Source organism: Pipistrellus kuhlii, unplaced genomic scaffold, assembly GCF_014108245.1.
Source record: "Pipistrellus kuhlii isolate mPipKuh1 unplaced genomic scaffold, mPipKuh1.p scaffold_m20_p_8, whole genome shotgun sequence".
In the NCBI taxonomy this organism is placed as follows: Eukaryota; Metazoa; Chordata; class Mammalia; order Chiroptera; family Vespertilionidae; genus Pipistrellus; species Pipistrellus kuhlii.
Window position 1 is genome coordinate 6,521,316 of NW_023425584.1, and position 14,560 is coordinate 6,535,875.

Consider the following 14,560-nt stretch of genomic DNA (forward strand, 5'->3'; position numbering starts at 1 on the left):
CTCAGGAGATATGGGAGGCTTTCGGGGAACGTGGCTAAGAATAGCCCCCAATTACTGAGCTGGCTGTGTGCACCGCATTGCATCGCAAGGAAGCTAGTTAGGTGGCAGAAACGCTTTCCTTTCTGCAGGCCATGGGGAGAGCCCCAAACGCAGACACCAGTCACGCCTAGAAGAGAAGCTGAGGGCCCAGGCTATCATCTCGCAGCCGCACACGGCTTGGAGCCCGTTCAAGCCACAGAAGCACGGAGGTCAGCTGGTCAGGAGGAAACAGGGGCAGCCAATCCACAGGAAAAGCCATTCTGGGGGCACGGGGGAGGAGGCTAGCCGACAACTCAGGAGGCTGCAGTCAGGACTGAGACACTGGGTGAGCAAAGAGAAGGTTCTAGAACCGGAAGGAGGCACACAGCTCGTTCTCAAATGTTTCGGCCCACAGGCAGCAGGTAGCTGGACACGGGCGGTGGGGGTGGAGAGGGGAAGGCCTGTTTGCTGTCGAGAGCAGCAAGAAGCTATGAGGCTCACCCAATCAGACGTGGACAGAGCTTCTCATCGCAAGTGGGAACACAGCTACAGAAACCAGACAGGAAGAGCATTTTAGCCACAGAGGCCGGGCGATGCGTCGTTCAATGCCACCTGCTCTAGGACACAAGAGCGCCCCCGAGCCACGGGCTGCCTGCTCTTGCTTTCACGAGCTACGTCTGGACAGAGGCGGCACCGTTCACCACGGCGACCGGACGGAGCCTGGGAGCTGGGAGTCAGCAGTGGTCTGCAAGCTGCACGCATTGTTTTATGACCAATGGGAGGAGAACGCCCTGTTTTCCGGCCGGTGAGAGAAACACAGAACAGTGCTGCACAACCGTGTGAAGGGAAGAAGACCCTTAGTCCTTCAAAAACACTTTCCGTGCAGCGTCTAGACGCAAGCACGTGGCCCAGTGACACTGAGGACGCGGAGTCAGTGCCAGCTTTTCCTCAGGCCACCATCTGTTGTCATGCTGGGGCCAGGAGCTCTGCAAGAGAACGGAGCTCCAGCCCAGGTTGGTGTAGCTCAGTGGTTAGAGTGTTGGCCTGTTCACTGAAGGATCACAGGTTCGATTCCCAGTCAAGGGCATGTATCTTAGGTTGCAGGTTTGATCCCAGCCCCAGGTCTGGGCATGTGTGGGAGGCAGCCAGTTGATGTGTCATTGATGTTTCTCTTTCTCTCTCTCTCCCTCTCTCACTCCCCCCTCCTCTGCCCTCCCTTCCACTCTCTCTAACAATCAATGAGAAAAATATCCTCTGGTGAAAATTAACAAAAGAGAGAGAGACAGAGACAGAGAGAGAGAGAGAGAGACAGAGGGAGAGACAGAGACAGAGACAGAGAGAGAGCGCGCGAGTGCATCCAGCCCCACAGAGAGCCACCAGCCGGCCCCCCAGGTGAGCCACGAGGAGGTGGCCATCCTCCCAGCAGTCTCCTGGGGGCGGTCCCTCACGAGGCCCCCAGCAGCAGGCACTGCTACTCACACTCCCCGAGATGTCCGTCTGGGAGCTCATGTCCAGGTACTGTTTCGGCAGCGGGAAACCCGAACTCTCCAGAGAGCTGCTGCTGGACCACAGGTCAGAGTGGGACCCTCGGTCGGTCCGGAAGCCGTCCTTCAGCATCGCGAGGCTCTGAGCGGGGAGGACAGGGTCAGTGGCACACCTTCCCGGGGGGGAGGGCCGGGTCTGTCACTCTCCGTGTGCCTCCCTCACCACCTTGGGAACCCAGGCTCACCCACACCTCCTGCTTATCTGTACAGAGCCAGCAGGGAGTGGGTACTTGCTAGGTGCCAGGCGCTGTGCCAGGCCCCTTCCACGGGAGAGACTGGCGTGGACGCTGGCTCTGGAGCCACACTGCCTGAGATCCCCCTGTTCTGCTACTTCCTGGCTGTGTGACCAGAGCTAGCTGATGAACCTCTCTGTGCCTCAGTGTCTTCTCCTGCAAAATGGGCGAAATCACAGACCCCATCTCGTAGGGCCTTGGTGCTGATGAAATGAGGCGAGCAAAGTGCTAGCACAGTTCATACTCACGACCTGTCAGCTTTACCACGATTGTATTTAATCCTGACCACAGCCCTGCCAGGAACGGCCAGGATTTACCCCCACTTTTCCCACGAGGGAGCTGTTACATGGAGAAGCCACAGCCAGGGCTCCCTGGCCCGTCTGACTTAAGCCTCAGCGGTCCGAAATACCTGGCATAGGAAGGTGCCCAGGAGACATGGGCACTTTGGTACCTTAATGAGATCTTGCTTTTCCTTTTCTCCACATGTGATGGCCTTTTTGATGGCTTTCGTTTCTCTCAAGACAGCCTGAGCTTCATCCAGTTTGTAGCTGCCCTGAGCGTCAGACATTTTCTGGTCGATCCTAGGAGATAATCAACGTGAAAGGTCAAAGATGGGGTGAGAAACACCGTGTCCCCCGGGGGGAAAGTACAGACCACCGAGCTTCGTTCTCTCAAGAATGTTCCTCTCTCTGTCCTGCCAATGGACTAAGGCACCAAAGGACCATGTTCCATTGCAAATGTCCCTAGTGTGGGGCTGTAGAAGCAAGACCACTCTTGAAGCCAAGGGTGTGCTAAGTGTCAGCTCTTACAGGAAGCCTTCCCGGATTACCTCCCTGGGCCCTCCAGGCTGGGCCAGGTGTTCCCAGAACACACTGCACCCTAGCTGCAACACTGCGTTCATTACGCTGTGTTCTAATGAATAATTTGTGGGATCGTGTCCTTGAATGTTTGAGGAGCTTTAGCTTCCGACATAGATCAGTCCTTTAATCCGGGTAAAACTTCAACTTCAACCTCAGAACTTTTTTTTTTTTTTTAACCTCAGAACTCTCGATAGCTAAGGCGGGATCATCCCTTTTTGTAGGAGGAAGTCCTATGTTTGATGCCATCCCTGGCCTCTGCCCATTGGATGCCAGTAGCACCTTGACCTTGGGCTTGGCCCTCAGCCACCGGGAGCCTGTTTCCTCCCCCCCAAAAAATCTGGGTAATGTCACCTGCCCAGCCACGTCACAGAGCAGTGAGGAATATCAAGGGGGATAAAGGATGGGAAATGGGTGGTGAACAGGGGGTCTGCAAGCTGTAGACAAATGTAAGGGATTAAAATACTTCACTGTGACGGGGTGGGGGTAGGGGGAGAGGAAATAAAAAAAAGTGAAGGGTCATGATGTTTTCGGAAGGTCAGACCCCACCAGAGATGCCCCCAGGGAAAAAGGCTGGGGCGATGACAAGGTCCAGGGGGCACAGAGTTGTAACTGCGTCACACTTTTGCCAAAAGCGAGGCTCGAGGCTTCGATCCAGGGCAGAGAAAGAGCAACCTGACAGTGGAGGGAACACCACAAGCCCATTATTCACGTAGAAACTGCGCAGGGGCATTCCTTTCTGCGTCCATCTAGACGCCAACCTGTCCTGAGCTAAAAATAACCTGAGTGGGAATCAGGACTGGCGCAGGTTTCCTTCCTGGTTCCATTGCCTGTGTCTCTGGGCAGGAGAGAAGGAGAGAAGGAGAGAGGGAGGGAGGGAGGGAAGGAGGAAGGGACGCACAGCGGTCTGGTCTCAGCAGCACAGCCCTCCTGCTCCCTGTCCGTTATTTCAGCTCCTCAGAAAGCAAACAAAGCCCCGTTTGTGTCTCCCACTAAAAATAGCCCGTCTATTCCTTTCGAGGACTCGGGCCTGCGCAAGCCTGCCAGGTCACACGAACTGGGGTACCTTAACTCTGGCCTCAGATTGAGTTTGAGAACCTGGCCTGGAGGGAGCTTCCCACAGCGGAGGCGCCCAAGATGCTCCGAGGAGAGGAGGGTCCCTGGAGCCAGTGTCCGGGCCTGAGGCGGCCCTGCCCCCAGAAGGGTGCTGGTGAGGGGAGACGCCCGTTTATCTGGGCACACCCAGGGCTGGGGGCTCGGGAGGGGCCGTGCCGGCAGGAAGGATGGCTGTGAATCCCCAGCAGGCGAGACAGAAGCAGTCTGTCTCTGCCCCTGGGCCCGCACAGCCTCTACCTGATTCTCTCAGGGGCCTTAGCAACCCCGGCTCTGGAATTTGGCTCGGAGAGCAGCTCAGAGAGGAACTCTTTCGGGTTTGGGGGGTGGGGGAGTGGGGGGAGGGGAACAAAGGGTCACCATTATGAACACAGTGAATGCATCTTTTTTTTTTTTTAGGAAAAAGAAAAGTTGTGTGGTTAGGGGAGGAGGGGGTGTGAGGGGTGCGAGGGGTGCATGTGTTTTAGGATTTCCAAATTGCGCAGCTTCCTTTCTCTCAGCACCGCAGCCACAGGAGCCCGGTGGCCACAGCACAGCCACAGACAGAGAAGCGAGCAGAGGCTCGGCCCGAAGCCACCTCCTCCCCGTCCTGTACAGGCGGCTCTCCCCCGGGCGGGGCGGCCTGGGGGACACGCAGAGAGACCCCACGCTGCCCTGCTCCCCCTCTTTCTTATTCACACGGTCTTGCGGCAGCGGGCAGTCCCCAAGCCTAGCTTCCGTCTTGCTTTTCATTCTCCCCTGAGAGGTACCCTCCAGTCCCCATCGTCTTTTGAAAATGGGCTGGTGACAATGAACTGAAGAAATGGCAAGTTTCACTGTCCCCCATGGGATGCAGAGAGAGAGAGAGAGAGAGAGAGAGAGAGAGAGAGAGAGAGAGAGAGAGAGAGAGAGAGAAGGGCAGGAGGAAGTGACTGTATTATCCCCTATGAAGGGGCTTACGTTTTCTGGATGGGGAGGGGGTTCCTGGGATGATGCCAGGAAGAGACGTATTTGGACATGAGCTTCAGAATACAATAGCAATTGGTTCTAACCCCTGCTCTGACGCTTACCAATTTGGAGGCCTTGGGTATATATTTAACACACACCCACCCCACCCCCCAACTGCCTCATCTATAAAGTAGGAGAACAAAAACTTATCTTCAGGCCTAAAGTCAATGGAAGGAGGAGAATGAGGCACAGTGATAATCCCGGAATAGCCTCCAGTTCATCCGAGTTCCTCCCCCCAAGTTCAAGGGGGCGACTCGCTAGTGGTCACCCACTCCCCCTTACACTCACTGGGCCGCCCCTGGGTGCCAGGCACTGTCACGCGTTTGGGGTGAATTTTCCAATTCAATCTTTACAGCTGACAGAGGGATGATGCCACTTCCCCAGGTTCCCAGGGAACTGGGATTCGAACCCAGGCCACCACCTTGGGAGGCTGTATTCCTAACCCTTTGAGCCAAGGTGTGCATTAAGGCAGATGTTCCTGGCACGGGACATGGGCAGCTGGCTTCCGGCGGGAGCGTGGGCAGCCAGAGCCGAGCTGGAAGTCTTATCGGGGCTGATATCAAACATCGGGAGGGCGGAGGGAGAGGGGAGAAAAATAGGAGGCTTGTCCTTGGGGTTTCAGCTCAGCTTACCAAACGACAAGAATTCTCAATGCTGCGACAGGGTGACAAAGTGGTAAAACAGGTTTGTGGTGGCTCAGAGAATAATGGGCAGGGTTCTCACCAGAAGCTCCCGAGGGCTGCCTGCCGGAGGGGGAGGCGGGCGGGCGGGCATCTAAAGCGTGTGCTCAGAAGCTGCCCCACTGCTCAGTGGAGGCCTTAGAAGGGCTACTTGCTCTGTAGGCCAAAAACAGGCATTTTCTAAGCTCACATCACTGCCCTCAACCTTCCGTGGCACTGAAGACTGCCAAGAAGCATGAAGCAAAGTCCCTTTCTTGTTGTTGTTGTTGTTAATCCTTACCCGAGCATATTTTCCCCATTGATTTTGAGAGACAGAGAGAAAGAGAGACATCAATTGGCTGCCTCCTGCAGGAGCCCTAGCGAGGTCTGGGGATCAAGCATGCAACGGAGGTACAAGCCCTTGACCAGAATCAAACCAGAGATCCTTCAAGTCCAAGGGCTGATTCTTTAACCACCGAGCTAAACCAGCTAGGGCAAGGTCCTTTATCTTAAAGAGATTAGAGTCTGCTTCGAAAGACAGGATTAGCATGCATAGATATGCATATCTAAATAGCATATCTACATAAGCACTTACTAGTTTACAGAAAACCAGAATTTACAATATAAAAAATGTCTTGTGTATAACCTTTAATACAAAGCCATACACTTTCTAATACCTTGTGTTGGGGGGAAGGTTCATGGTGAGTCACCCCAGGCAGTGGGGGCTTGGTAAAGGGGGGCAGGGGGAGGAGGGCGATGTTAATAAGACCAGCAGGTCCCTATGGTGGTCATAGTTCCCTCCACTCATAGGACTTGCAGGTAGATATCCAGAGGCCTGAGGCTCTGGCCACAGGTAGATGGGAGTGGACTGACGTTCAGAGGATGAGTCAGGGAGAGAGCAAGTGACCACAGATGCCACTGACTGGACAAATGTGACTTCCCTGGAATTTGAGATGTCCGTGAAGACAGAGAAAGCTAGGGAATGTCCTCCCTGGAACATCCAAGAGAGCCAGGCTCCTTTAGGATGACGGTCCGGGAGCCCATCGGAGATGCTTGCTGTGCCCATCTGAGATGCCTCAGCCTGGGTTATACACATGGTTAAGAACAGCAGTAAACTCATACTGATGGAGCACTTACTACGTGACTCAGTTTCCTCGTCTACGAAATGGAATGATCTGAAAGAACACTCCTTACTGAGTGGCAGTGAGGATAACACGAGATCACCCATGCAGAAACATGGAAGTGCTCTGGGCACAGGGTAACTGTATTGGTACAATCACAACAGGGCAAAAAAGCCAACAGAGCTCAAAAAACCCCTACAGAGCTCTACCTTGCTTAGCTTCAAGTCAGCTTCTAAAAGCGAAAAATTCGTTTGGTCAGAGTTCCCTGAAAATTCCCGAGTCACCCCGAAAGTACAGTGCGCCTGGCGTCACGCCCTGCCTCCAGGAATTCCCTGTGGAAGCTTGTGCCCTCGGTGGAGCCCTCCAGATGAAGCTCCGTTTCCGGGGCCACGGGGGAAAGAAAAGAGCTGGCTTTGTTTTCCTGCATGCGAGTTTCCAGTGGAGAGGAAGAGACGGGACACAGAAATGCTCAGTACTTCTTTCCAAACTGGCTCCTAAGCCTCCATGGTTCATAAACCCCAACGGAACGGAGGGAGGGACCTTTGCCGGCTTCAGGAATTCAGGGGACGGTGCGAACTCCGTGGTCAGAAATGATTCCGCTTTTCTCTTTCTAAACCCCAACCTTGGTGACGGCATGTTCGGTACATGCCAGTGGAGAGAACTGAGAGCCAGGGATTAGAGAGCCACGTTTGGAGAAGGGGGGAGGTTGAAGGGGGAGCCCGGGAGGGCAGGTGCACTCACTTCTGCAGGGTCTGGAAGCCATGCTCTTTGAACTGCAACTCCTGCTGGAGGTGAACCATCTCCCTCTTCAGCTTGTTGACCTGGATGATGGGAGACCACACACGGGGCGAGGTCAGAGGCCAGAGGAGCTGCAAGCTGCTTCCCCCTGAGGGGAGCCCGGAGGCGCCCCTTCCCCACCTGCCGCCCCTATAATAATGACTCAGAGCAATAACCAGTGGTCACAATACCCCAGTGCTGCCCGTTCAGTCGGCATCCCAGCCTGGTTGTCCTGCGGGTCACCCACAGCCAGTCCTCGCTCCAGGAAAACAGGAAGTGGACAGGAGCTGGCTGATGGGATAGAGCCTGGCCTACGCCTGGCCCAGCTGGGTGACCCCTCTCAGGCCACCTCGCCTCTCTGAGCCCCCCCTTTCCTGTCCTGGTGGATGATGGCAATCCCCAGAGCCGCAAGTTACTGAAAGCAGGTCCTGGGGAGTGCTGTGCATGGATGCAAAAAGAAATATAATAACCCCAAGAGGGAGACGTGGCCCGAGAGCCAGATCCGGCCAGCAGGAATGCTTTGGTTTGGCCAGCAGGGTTACTAAAATTTTAAAAAAATTAGTTGCTAATAATTAAATATTGAGAAATTTCATATACTAATCCTAAATATAGAGTTCTCTAAAAATACTAGGAGACCTGCCAACATTGAACCCGCAGTCCTGCATGGCCACAGTAGGCTAGAGAAATTCAACTACCCTGATAGATAGGGCTCACCTCTCTAGGTTACGTCCCCACTGCTCCCTACTGCCTCCCCCTGCCCTCTCCCCACTTTTCTGTTTTACAGGCATCTGAGTTTGTAGAACATATCTGAAGTTGAGTTAAACCAGTGTTCAAAATGCTGGCTTTACCTTGAGCACAATGCTGGCCTCAGTTTCCACATCAGTAAAAGCTATCACGAAGTAGTTAAATAGGATCATGCAGCACTAGCAGTAGCTGAGATAGTGCACTACACTGCGAACTCTGGAGTACTCCTTGGTCCCTTTGACTCTGCACTAAATACGCCCCCCACCCCCCCAAGCCTCTGATTGCTCATCTTTAAATGTAGATCTTGCTAGGAGCTACTTCATGGGGCTGTCCTAATGATATGAAGAATAACATGAAGCTCTCCGCACTGCACCTTGCATATAGGGAGTGCTAGCCGACAGGATAGCTGCTGTTACCACTACCGTTACTATGACGACAACCTATTGTTACTATTCAGGGCCTGTGGGTCAGCACTGGCTGCCCCTGCCTGGTGGGAGCACCCACTCTGTCTCGCAGGTGGGCTAGTAACCTAAGGATGCCCCTGTGACCCCCACAACAGCACAGACCAAGAGGCCCTACCCGGGATTTTGCAGTGGCAATTTCAGCTTTCAGGATCTCAGGGTCATACTTAGAGCTGGATGACGAACCAGAGACCACTGCAATGAAAAAGAAGAAAAAAAAGGTTCTGTAGAAGAAACATGCATTGGAAAAATTGGCCTATTTGGTCATCTAGATAAACCCAGAAAGGAATGAGTATTCGTGAATAACCTAAATGTCCAACAGTGTGAGGTATGTCAAATAAATATGGTACATGCATAAAATGGGGACTATACAATGTATGTGATTTTAAAATGATGGAGTAGAGACAATAGTGCAGTAGGCTGGCGGGGGGGGGGGTGGCTTGAGGAGTAGGGGTGGGAGAGAGGGACATCTGTAATCATTCAACAATAAAGATACATTCAAATAAATAAAATGACGGAGCAGAAGGATGGTGAACAAGGAAAAACATCTAAAATGTATTGTTATGTAAAAACAATCATTTATAGCCGAGACCGGTTTGGCTCAATGGATAGAGCGTTGGCTTGGGGACTGAAGGGACCCGGGTTCGATTCCGGTCAAGGGCATGTACCTTGGTTGCGGGCATATCCCCAGTAGGGGGTGTGCAAGAGGCAGCTGATTGATGACTCTCTCTCATCGATGTTTCTAGCTTTCTATCTCTCTCCCTTCCTCTCTGTACAAAATCAATAAAATATATTAAACAAACAAACAAACAAAACAAAAAAAAACCCAATCATTTATAAAAAACTATAAAAAAAGAATAACAAATTAGCAAAAAATACACAGTAAACAAATACACACATTCTACATCTAGAAAGACCAGAAAGAAATATGCCACAAAGTAACTAAGCACCCAATTAAGAATGAGGCCGTCAGCTTCTCCTTCGTGTTATGTGTCCCCTCACTGACCCTCCAACAAAAAGGACTTTATATTTCAACAGGACCTTAGAGCGCAGCTGTCAAGTCTCACCTTTTTTAATGTTCAGTTTTTATTCGTTATACAAGGTGGAGCAAAAGTAGGTTTACAGTTGTTTGTATGGAAAATAATGTAATAAATAATAATACAAGAGGCCTGGCCAGTGTGGCTCAGTTGGTTGAGCCTAGTCCCACTGGTTCGATTCCCAGAGGTCACAATTCCAGGAGGTCACAGTTTGATTCCTGGTCAGGACACATGCCCAGGTTGGGGGTTTGATCCCCCATAGGGGGTGTGCAGGAGGCAGTCTATCAATGTTTCTTTCTCTCTCTTCCTTTCCTCTCTCTAAAATCAATAAAAACATATATATTTTAAAAAAATAATAAACCCAGCCACGGGGCTCAGTGGTTGAGCATCAACCTATGAACCTGGAGGTCACAGTTTGATTCCTGTCAGGGCACATGCCCAGATTGTGGCTCGATTCCCAGTGTGGAACGTCAGGAGGCAGCTGATTGATGATTCTCTCTTATTGATGTTTCTGTCTCCCTGTCCCTCTCCCTTCATCTCTGAAATCAATAAAAAAAATATATGTAATTAAAAAACAAAAAATATATATATTGGGTCGGCAGCTAAGTAATTGCGGGTTTCACACAACAAAAATTCAGTTGAATTTTTAGGTTTGCAGATGTAGTACAAATGTAAAACACATTTTGTTATTTGATAGTTGGCTATTCAGCTGTTAATCAGTAAAAAAAGTTTTTTGATCTGTTTTGTAGTTTTCGTTTGGCGTTCGTTGAAAAATGGAAAATCAAAAGGAACATTTTCATCATATTTTGCTTTTTTATTTCCGCAAAGGGAAAAACGCATCGCAAGCTCATAAAAAGTTATGTGCTGTTTATGGTGACGAAGCCTTAAAAGAACGGCAGTGTCAAAATTGGTTTGCCAAATTTCGTTCTGGTGATTTTTCACTCAAAGATGAAAAACGCTCTGGTCGTCCAGTTGAAGTTGATGACGCCCTAATCAAAGCAATAATCAATTCGGACTGTCACAGTACAACACGTGAGATTGCAGAGAAGCTTCATGTATCACATACATGCATTGAAAATCACTTAAAACAACTTGGCTATGTTCAAAAACTCGATACATGGGTTCCTCACGAACTGAAAGAATCACAGTTAACGCAACACATTAGCAGCTGTGATTTGCTAAAGAAACATAATGAAAATGATCCATTTTTAAAACTACTGATAACTGGCGATGAAAAATGGGTTGTTTACAACAATATCAAGCGGAAAAGATCATGGAGCAGGCCAGGTGAACCAACTCAAACAACATCAAAAGCTGATATTCATCAAAAGAAGGTTTTGTTATCAGTTTGGTGGGATTACAAAGGAATTGTCTACTTTGAACTCTTACCACCCAACCGAACGATCAATTCTGATGTCTACATTGAACAACTAATGAAATTAAACAATGCAGTTGAAGAAAAGCGGCCCGAATTGACAAATCGAAAAGGTGTTGTATTCCATCATGACAATGCAAGGCCACACACATCTTTGGTCACTCGGCAAAAATTAATGGAGCTTGGTTGGGATGTTTTGCCACCTCCACCATATAGTCCTGACCTTGCACCATCTGATTACTTTTTGTTTCGATCTTTACAAAACTTCTTGAATGGTAAAAATTTCAATAATGATGATGATGTCAAATCGTACCTGATTCAGTTTTTTGCTAATAAAACCAGAAGTTTTTTGAACGTGGGATTATGATGCTGCCTGAAAGATGGCAAAAGGTCATTGATCAAAATGGGCAATACATTACAGAATAAAGTTATTCAGTTCCATGAAAAAATTGTCTTTGATTTTTTAAAAATCCGCAATTACTTAGTTGCCGACCCAATATAATCCTATCTAATAAAAGAGTAATATGCAGATTGACCATCCCTCCAACACACAAGATGGCTGCCCCCATGTGGACACAAGATGGCCAGCAGGGGAGGGCAGTTGGGGGGACAAGGACTGCAAGGGAGGGCAGTTGGGGATGATCAAACCTGCAAGGGAGGGCAGTTGGGGGCAATCAAGCCTGCAGGCGAGGGCAGTTAGGGGTGACCAGGTTGGCAAAGGAGGGAAGTTGGGAGCAAACAGGCTGACAGGGGAGCAGTTAGACATCAATCAGGCTGGCAGGAGAGTGGTTAGGGGGTGATCAGACTGGCAGGCAGAAGCGGTTAGGGGCAATCAGGAAGGCAGTCAGGTGAGCAGTTGGGAGCCAGTAGTCCTGGATTGTGAGAGAGATGTCCGACTGCCCATTTAGACCTGATCCCACCAGAATCAGGCCTAAATGGGCAGTCAGACATCCCTTGAAAGGTCCCAGATTGGAGAGGGTGCAGGCTGGGCTGAAGGACCCCCCTCTCCCAGTGTATGAATTTCGTGCACAGGGCCTTTAGTAACAATAATAAAAGAACTGTTTCATGCACTCACAAATGTAAATCTACTTTTTTGCCCCATCCTGTATATGAACAGTTTAATAGTCCAACACAATACAGGTTTTGATACATATGCATTTCATAGGACTCCATCCCCATATCTCACTCCCTAAAAGGGAACCATTAAATGTGTTCAGCCAGTTTCTTATGTCTAATATGTGTGTTTTGCTGCTTCTAGATTTTTTCAGTGCTAGGTTTTATTTTAAACTTGTCTCCCTGGGGGATGGAGGCTTAGGTTCCTCCCTTTCCCAGCCCCTATACCACACATCGTTTGGGTGGAAGCCATCTTCAGTGTCTGCATTACATTCACTGTAAACACTATTTGGGACAGAAGCACGTAGCTGACATTGCTTACATTTTCTTTCCAGCGTTTTTTTTTCTTTTTTCTTTTCCCTTCTAGAGTTAGCAATTGTCATTTTTATGACTGCCTACAAATTTATCACCGAATCAACCTCACACTCTGCCAGTTATCTAAATCTCCTCTCACAGAGTCCAGGCCAGTACACCCCACTCATCTTTTTGGCTCTGTCTTGCCAGGGCATATGCTGGTTTCAGAGTGAGCTGCTTGCTGTACGTGCAGCTGAGATCCTAGGATCCCCTCCTTACAGCTCTCTTCTTTCCTAAATAACATGTCTTCCCCTCTGGGGCCTACCCCTCATTTTGGCAGGAAACCAAAATGAGAAGGAAGGAAATTTTTTGAAATCTTGCATCTCTAAAAATATCTTCATTCTATCTTATACTAGTTCATAAATAAGACGTTTTGCTGGATATAAAATTCTAGGTCAGAAAAGATTGTCTTTAAAATTTTTAAGGCATTGCTCTATCATCTTTTAGGTTTCCAGTGTCACCATTCAGAGGTCCAGAACTATTCTGACTAATCATTTTTCTATGATCTGGTTTTCTCTCGAAAAACTTTTAGGATCTTGAATCATTCCCAGTGTTTAAGTTGCACAATGGTAAGACTTGGTGTGGTTAACTTTTATCCATTGTGTTGGGCACTCAGTGAACCCTTTCAATCTAAAAACTCCCCTCCATTTGTTCTGAGAAATTTTTTCTGAATAATTTCATTGATGCTTCTTTTCCCGTTTCCTCTGCTCTTTCTGAACTCATATTTACTCAGTTTTCCTGGCCTGGTGCTTTATATTTCCCCTTATTTTTCATCTCATTGTGGTTTTGTTTTGCTTTTTAGAAGATTTCCTCCATTTTACTTTCCAGTCTTCCTTCAGATCTTTTCATTTCCTCTGAAGTATTTTAATTTCCAAAGGCTCCTCTGTGTTCTCTGTGGGTTCCTTTTAGAAAATGTAGCATCCTGTTCTTGTTTCATGGTTGTGTAGTTTCTCAACGTTTTCTTCTCCATGAACACTCCCTGTTCCCTCCAAGGCCTTCCCATCATCACCATGTGTTTGCTTCAACCACTTGTTTTTCACATTCGAGGCTTCCCTTGGGGCATCTGGATCTCAGTTGCTGGCTCACATTTAAGGCTGGGGGGAGGAGGGGGGGGAGGTTGCACCTAAAAGCTGGCTGCATTGGAGCTTGGTGACTGAATAACGGGGTACACGATATTGTATTGCTTCATCTAGGAATCCTCAATGCCAGTATCTTTACATCTTTTCTCTTTTTATCTCTTTTCTCTGTTCAGATTTCCCAGACTCTCTACTGTCCAGCCTGGAGGGTAATAGTCTGGTACCATTCTGGGAATCAAGTCGTACTTGGGGGCTGGGATCCCAAAATCTTGTCTATCTACGTTCCCTTAATCACCATGTGCTCAGTCTGATGCGGCCTCCGCAGTGAGCCTGCCTTGTGTCCTCCAGTCCAAACTCTCTTTTGTTCTCTCCCTTCTTTTGCGGGTTAGGGATGGGCAGTTACCAGTTTGGGGAGGAGATTAGGTAGTCTGTTTCAGAAGCAACTTTCATCCAATCCTCTTGAGACCCTCCTCACTTCATTCCTACTTCCACTCCCAGAAATAGATGCTTCTACAAGTCACAAGGCTTCTGCAGGTATTTTTCCCAAAAAAATATTTTTATTGATTTCAGAAAGGAAGGGAGAGGGAGAGGGAAAGAGAGAGAGAGAAACATTAATGATGAGAGAATCATTGATCAGCTGCCTCCTGTATGCCCGCTACTGGAGATTGGGCCCACAACCCAGGCATGTACCCTTGACCGAAATCGAACCTGGGACCATTCCGGTTCCAGGCAGACACTCTATCCACTGAGCCAGACCAGCTAGGGCTGCAGGTGTACTTTATAGACTACAGTGTTGTCGTGTTTTCCATTATGGGCCCATTTTCTCTTGTCTCAGATAGGTCTACCAGACAGACTGCCACCTGTCCATCTGCCTTCCAGCTTCCACATTATACAGGGTGGGGCAAAAGTAGGTTAACAGTTGCTAGTATAGAAAATAATACAATAATTAATAAGGAATAACATAAGAATAAATTCAGTTTTTCGCATACTCATAACTGTAAATTTACTTTGGCCAAATCCTGTTATTGCTACTTTGTTCTCCAAGTCTTCTTGTCCCCATGTGTATATGCTTTTAAAGACCTTTTTTCCTG

General features: G+C 49.0%; 1 protein-coding gene across 1 annotated transcript in view; it reads right to left on the minus strand.

Annotated features, from left to right (window-relative positions):
• Positions 1-14,560, minus strand: part of WWC1 (WW and C2 domain containing 1) — a 123,858-nt gene that overhangs the window by 42,561 nt on the left and 66,737 nt on the right. The window contains exons 4-7 of the mRNA XM_036424555.2: positions 8,633-8,709; positions 7,274-7,353; positions 2,247-2,376; positions 1,498-1,644 (exon numbers count right to left, since the gene is read on the minus strand). Coding sequence (XP_036280448.1) covers positions 1,498-1,644; positions 2,247-2,376; positions 7,274-7,353; positions 8,633-8,709 — 434 coding nt within the window. The remainder of the gene's footprint in view (positions 1-1,497; positions 1,645-2,246; positions 2,377-7,273; positions 7,354-8,632; positions 8,710-14,560) is intronic.